At 40.2% G+C, this 6,455-nt stretch overlaps 2 protein-coding genes across 2 annotated transcripts in view; both read right to left on the minus strand.

Moving 5' to 3' along the window:
* Positions 1 to 1,088: 1,088 nt before the first annotated feature.
* LOC101304286 (short-chain dehydrogenase reductase 3b-like) lies at positions 1,089 to 2,060 on the minus strand. The gene has a single exon (XM_004299630.1). The coding sequence runs from the start codon at positions 2,046 to 2,048 to the stop codon at positions 1,233 to 1,235; it is 816 nt and encodes a 271-aa protein (XP_004299678.1). The 5' UTR covers positions 2,049 to 2,060; the 3' UTR covers positions 1,089 to 1,232.
* A 1,452-nt stretch (positions 2,061 to 3,512) lies between these two features.
* The window catches only part of LOC101297844 (flavin-containing monooxygenase FMO GS-OX-like 3-like), a 3,197-nt gene continuing 254 nt past the window's right edge, over positions 3,513 to 6,455 (minus strand). Inside the window, exons 2-9 of the mRNA XM_004301286.1 lie at positions 5,461 to 5,913; positions 5,033 to 5,103; positions 4,660 to 4,812; positions 4,525 to 4,560; positions 4,359 to 4,441; positions 4,109 to 4,244; positions 3,838 to 4,011; positions 3,513 to 3,728 (exon numbers count right to left, since the gene is read on the minus strand). Coding sequence (XP_004301334.1) covers positions 3,513 to 3,728; positions 3,838 to 4,011; positions 4,109 to 4,244; positions 4,359 to 4,441; positions 4,525 to 4,560; positions 4,660 to 4,812; positions 5,033 to 5,103; positions 5,461 to 5,913 — 1,322 coding nt within the window. The remainder of the gene's footprint in view (positions 3,729 to 3,837; positions 4,012 to 4,108; positions 4,245 to 4,358; positions 4,442 to 4,524; positions 4,561 to 4,659; positions 4,813 to 5,032; positions 5,104 to 5,460; positions 5,914 to 6,455) is intronic.

A 6,455-nucleotide genomic window follows, 5' to 3' on the forward strand; every position in this document is an offset into this window, starting at 1 on the left:
TTGTCCAAATTTTTTTTTTTTTCTAATAGCTTTTTGGCTGTGCAATCTGACATGAATTAAAGACAACTATCCTAAAACAAAGACAATTACACGTGATGAGAAGCCCAAACCATCAATTACTACTTTAAATTTGTACCCATAAAAAAGTTAAAATATCAAATAGAAGCAGCCAAACACGATTAGGTAAAATATTGGTTATATAGATAGGATTTATAATACAATTAAGATTACTAAACCATCAATGTTTTAGAATCCTATTTGCATAATAAGTATTTTGCATAAAAATCCTATATATTTTTGGATGTTATATGCTATTTTATATATATAAATTAGGGCCCAACTCTGAGAGTTCGACTCAGGCCTCAAAATCTCAGGTCTAGACCTGCTGATACTATGATATTGCACAAGGAGAAAACAGCAGGAGCTCATGGCTTTCACTAAATCCAAGAGTTCTTATTCTTCTTCCAATTATGTTTCCTCTATGCAACCATATTTTTCTAATAAAAATATTAATCTGGCCGGCGAAGAAGAAACTGATACATGTTCATCCAAATTAATTTCCAACCGTTGATCATGATTAAAGATTCGTTTTCACAAAGATTTCTTCGAATCTTTCAATTTCAACCTCTTTGATACCCAATTTTACACTTTCAATTCTTCTTCTGTTAATTTTATCTCCAAAAACTCAGTGTAACCTCATTATCCTCGTTCTTAATCGGCTCCATATCTCAAAAGCACGGCCTCTTGAGATTCTTAGCTTTTTTTCTTTTTTCTTTTTTAAAAAGCTTGAGATTTTTAGTTTTTTTTTTGTCGTCTTGTGTGATTTGTCACAACCAATTTGGTAATGGAGCTAACGACAGTTATGTGAGTTTACTTCTCCGCCCCTTCGCATTCAAAATTTGTGGACGAGAAGCTGCCAGCGAGATGGGCCCCACTCTGGCGTACTCTATTTGGCGTAGTCCGGCGCTTCCCTTAATCGAAGGATACATGAACTTCATGTCATCATACTTATTTTAAGGAATCAGATCCGTCCACGTTACATCAGCAATCATTCTCCCAAAAACCAATAGTAAACTCCAATAACATGATATTTTGATTTATTATTTCTATTACGAAAGACTGAAAGAGACAGACCTGTCGTTTTTGTGGATCCCATACAGGTTTGGACAAGTAGTAGCTAGACAACAGAATTACTCTTATTATTGAGTAGATGAGATACAATCACGCCCATATCATGGTTTCAATATTGTTGATAACGACTTGCTGCCAAATCCCCCCTCAACCACCAAATTTTGGCCGGTGACGAACGCTGACTCCTGCGACGCCAAAAACACCACCGCATCCGCCACGTGTTTCTCCATCATCGGCCCCTCACTTCCTGTATAAACCGCCGCCAACTTCTCCTTCAGCTCTTCCTCCCCGATCTTAAAAGTCTCCGTCACCAACGGCGTCCCCACCAGACCCGGCGACACACAGTTCACCCGCACCCCACGCGCCGCCAGCTGCACGCTCGCCGACCTAACCAGCCCCAGCACCGCGTGCTTCGACATCGTGTAGTCCGTCGCGCTCTCACTCCCGCACTCCGCCACGAAGCTCGCCGTGCACACTATACTGCCTCTGACTCCCTTCCCCACCATCGCACGCGCCGCGTGCTTCACACACGCCGCATTTCCCCGAGCGTTCACCGCCATCACCTTATCGTACCAAGACAGGTCGAGCTCCAGCACCGTCTGCACCGACGCGCTCATTATGCCGGCGTTACTGAACATGACGTCGAGTTGGCCGTACTGTTCGACGGTAGAGTCGACTAGGGACTTGACTTGGTCCTCGTCGGTGACGTCGCAGTGGACGTAGGTGCAGCGGTGGGAGCCAATCGAAGCGGCCACTTCTTTGCCTTTGGAGTCTTGGACGTCAGCGATCACGACAACGCGAGCTCCGTGGTCGGCAAAGTGGCGGGCTGTGAATGCACCGATTCCTCTGGCGGCGCCGGTTACGATGGCCACCTTGCCGTGGAGCTTCGCCAGTGTTACTGGCATGGCTTCAGTCATCTTGCTATGTGAGAGCAGTGAAGCTCTGCTTGATATTGGATATTTTGTCACCGGTTGGCGGAGCCGGGATAAATATCTATCGAAGGACTATTAAAATTTACCTACACCCTCGGATAACATTTCATTTTTGCTTCTACCCATTCTACTTTTCCATATTTACTAGAGCTTTTTTATTTTTATTTTTATTTTTTATTTTTATACAATCAATAGTGGAATTTGAGGATTCGTAACGACAAGTGCGACTCTTCTGCTCTCTGTTAGGGGTTCTTTAGCGGTGGCAGATCTGATCGGGATGGTGAGTTCGTATCCAGAGCGCGTATAGTCACGTTTTGAAATTAAAGTGTGAGGTTCCTTATTTGAGTTATTTTCATGTCTCATTTCCACATCTGCATCGTTCAATATCTAGAACATAGTGTGTAGATCATTTCTGCAAAGTTAATTTCATTCAATTTGGAGATATCATTTGAACTTCCATAATCACGATTTACACGAACGGTTCCGTTTAGACAGATTTTGTTTAGTTGATTTATTTAATCTAATTTGGTACAAAAAATTTGCATGATTGATCTACACACTATACTATGTTCAACACACTGAACGGTGAAAATGTGAAAATATAACCTAAAAGTAAATCAAATAAGAAGACTCACACTTTAATTTTAAAACGGTGTCTCGCTTGGATAGGAACCATATACATATATAATTCTTAATAAAGTTAAGAGTTAAAAAGGAAATTGGAGAAGACAAAGTATGGAAATACAAACAAGAAGTTGAAGTGTATGAAGCGTGGCAATCAAATTACAGTGCTGTAATTATATATGTAATTATCAGGTTTATTTATATGTAATTATTAATATATGTAATATTTGCGGGTAAAGCGGTCTTCCCAGCCTCTTGATGATGGAATACAAATTTGCTCCCCACCTTATTTTCCTACCTTCATCCTCACCCATCTAAATGCATGACACATGTCCTATTTTTATTAACTCATCTAACCATGGTTAACAATATCAATATAAAATTCTTTATTTAATTTAAATTTGTAAGATTAGGTATTGGGTTTTAAGGTATAGGGTTTAGGGTTTAGGGTTTTAAGGTTTGGGGTTTGGGGTTTGGGGTTTAGGGCTTATTCTTTTATCATGATTAGCTAAACCCTAGTTAAGTAAAACCTTAAACCCTAAACCCCAAACCCGAAACCTTAAACCCTAAATGCCCAACCTCTCAAATTTATATTAAATAAATAATTTATATCAAATTTATATTAAATAAATAATTTATATTGTTAACCATGGTTAGGTGAGTTAATAAAAATAGACATGTGTCATGCTTTTAGATGGGTGGGAATGAAAGTGGGGGAAGTAAAAGTGGGGAGCAAATTTGTATCTGTCTTGATGCCCTTGCTCAAAAGTCTTCACCAATTAAGTCGCCTTGGTATTCGCTTTCGCCCTTGAAAATATTGGTATATTAACTTAATCTCCATTCATATTTTTTTTTTTGGAGAGAAACTTCATTCCTGAAAGCCTCATAAGCTTGCAGTACTAAATGGTTATCATCCCACTCATCTTGATATGTCCTGGGTCGGACTATCCAATTCTTTGCTACTGTGAGTATCATTTGTTCTCTCCATTCCTCTGCGATTCGACAACCACATTGTGCTGCAAGCCAACCAGCATATTCACCCTGCAAAATCAACTGTACTCCACATATTTACTCTCAGTGTCATGCCAAGTAATAAAGAGATATCAATGAGACTAAAAACTTGACAGGGAAGCAATGAAGCGGAACTTACCTGAGAATCTGAAATGTCATGAGTGTGTCGTTTAGGTTTGCCAGCAGCTTCAACTGAAGAGTAGAAAGCTCTAACATCCTCTATCATCTCCTGTTTAGATGGAAGCGCAATTCGGTTCGACAAAACTCCTGCTATCCACTTGCTTTGAAGTTCAAAATTGGGGAAAGGAATCGTCTGGGACCATTGCCATGAAGTTTAAGTAATAATCCTTACCAAAATGAGGAAATATACAACCAAAATGCGGCAGACAATTAAAAGAAGAGGAACACACCCTCCATGGAACCCCAACAAAAGAAAGCGACGGTGCCAAGGCAGGCGGGAAGACATGCTTGAACAGTGGCCCAACACGGTTGTCATCCACAGTTACAATGCCATTGGTATCAAGAAAAGGGAAATGATATTTGTACCTAGCTTGAAAGGAACATTTAAGATGTGGGCTATAAACTTATAATTTGTTCTCAAATTTGTTGCACTTCACATCCAATACGGCAGAGGATTACAACGCAAGTATATATACGTACCCTGTGCAATGAAGAATGGTGTCCGCAACGACGACACTCCCATCTGTGAAAACAACACGACCATCTTCATGGACACTTTTAATCTACAAGGTTGGTTATAACATATATAAGTTCGTAATTTCTCATCATAGTCGCCGAAATCCTAAATTCGAGTGAGTTATCTTACTTGAGAGTGTAGCCACATGTTATCATATCCATTAATCTGCATCGATCGGTTTAAATTATATAGTTAGTTCCAAACTTTCCATCCTCCTGACCAAAATCTATCCTTACTGTGGGACTGTGGGTGTTGTTATCTTACCATACCGTTAAGACGCATGGTTGCAAAGTCAGGCTTCTTCTCAGTGGTTCCGGAAGCAACAGATCTAGATGAAATGTGGACCTCTTTGGCAACTCCAGCTATGTCCCGAGAGATATCAAGAGCACTAGCGGCTCTCCCTATCAAAATTATAACCTATATATATGCAGAACAGGCACAAGTCATCGAAGTTAACGTCTACATAAGAAAACGAAAACAGAACAACCAAGTAGTTTACCCAACTGACTATCATGACATGCCTCATACAATCATACAAATTGGCTTGTTTCACATACATCGTCATCCCTAATAGGCGTTAATATATATGAAGACAACCTAAAAGTTTTAACATAATGAAGAAAGTGATCAAACCGACTTGATCTCGAAAAGGCTCCGGAGTTCGATAGTTGTGGCTGTGAATTTGCTTCCCTTTCCATGTAGTGATGCCTGAAAAGAACGCGATTGCCATTAAAGAGAGGGACAAAACATGTATGAAAACCAACTCACCAACTTAGTTTTGTTGTATATCTTTGCAGGAATATGGAGTGTGTGTGACCCCTTCCTAGTTTAGATTATAGACAAAACACTTCATCAATTTCATCTATAAGTGTGACGTTTTTATCTCTAACAATTTTGAGTAACTGAACGATTATAATTTTTTTTTTATCTTATGTCGTCCATTTCCTAACGTAAGACTTCAATTCATTCCTATCCGCATTGATGTCTAGTATCAAGTTCATAATCCAAACACACACTACAAGAACAAGTAATATCTGATTCTGTATTTATGATTGATTATCATACCTGGGATTTCTGCAACACGAGGCTTAGTATAATGCCCACAACAAACAACCACAGCATCATAAATCTCTTCCAAACCCTCATCGCTTGTTTTCCTCTTCGACCTAACCATCCACTTGCCACCCTCCACCAAACCCACGAATACCACCTCAGTCTCAAACCTCACCATCTCAGAAATTCCAAACTCGCCGGCGAAGTCATCCAAGTACATCAACACCTCTCTGTGACCCGGAAACCTTCTCGGGTCTCTCCCTTCGTCTTCTTCCTTGACCGCAAACGGGTAGTCCCGGAACCCCATAATCTCTCTGGGGAGGTTAGTCCTGAGAGACTGGTAAATGCTGGAGTGGACTATGGTTCTGTTTGGGTGGAGACCAATTGGGTCGGACTCCACTTCTGGGGTGTAGACCCAGGTGCCACCTAATTGGTCTCCTCGCTCAAACACTACGATACTGTGACCTTCCCGCCGGAGCTCACGTGCCGCCACCAAACCGCTGGCACCGGCGCCGATCACTGCTACGTGGCGGGATAGGGTATGCATTGCATCTGAATGAGCAGAGCTAGGATCAGCCATAGCTTGCACAGATGCTAAACAGACTTGCTCGAAAAATGACCGGTAACAAGTTGATTGCTTTGTATATACAATTTATAGCTTCATATGCATGTTTGTTTGATTGATTCTCGATCTGAAAGCAGTGCCTGCTGTAAATATTAAATAAAAGACTTCAAATTTTAATACAAATTTTAAAATGACTCAAATGTCAGATGATATATGAACGTAGACGAACTTCTTTGTTTTTAGTTTTGATTGGTTTAATTTTCAAATTGGTGAGCATGCATTGGACCTAACACAGAATCTTCATCACAAAATATGCTGGCGGGATAGGTCAGTATATTTGCTAATATACATGTTTAGTTTGGCATGCATGAAACGTTTGGACTTTGGAGTAAGACCAATTACCAAACACTATGCTTAGATCTAATTTTTTTTTTTTTTTTTT

Source organism: Fragaria vesca, linkage group LG5 (assembly GCF_000184155.1).
Source record: "Fragaria vesca subsp. vesca linkage group LG5, FraVesHawaii_1.0, whole genome shotgun sequence".
NCBI classification, from domain to species: domain Eukaryota; kingdom Viridiplantae; phylum Streptophyta; class Magnoliopsida; order Rosales; family Rosaceae; genus Fragaria; species Fragaria vesca.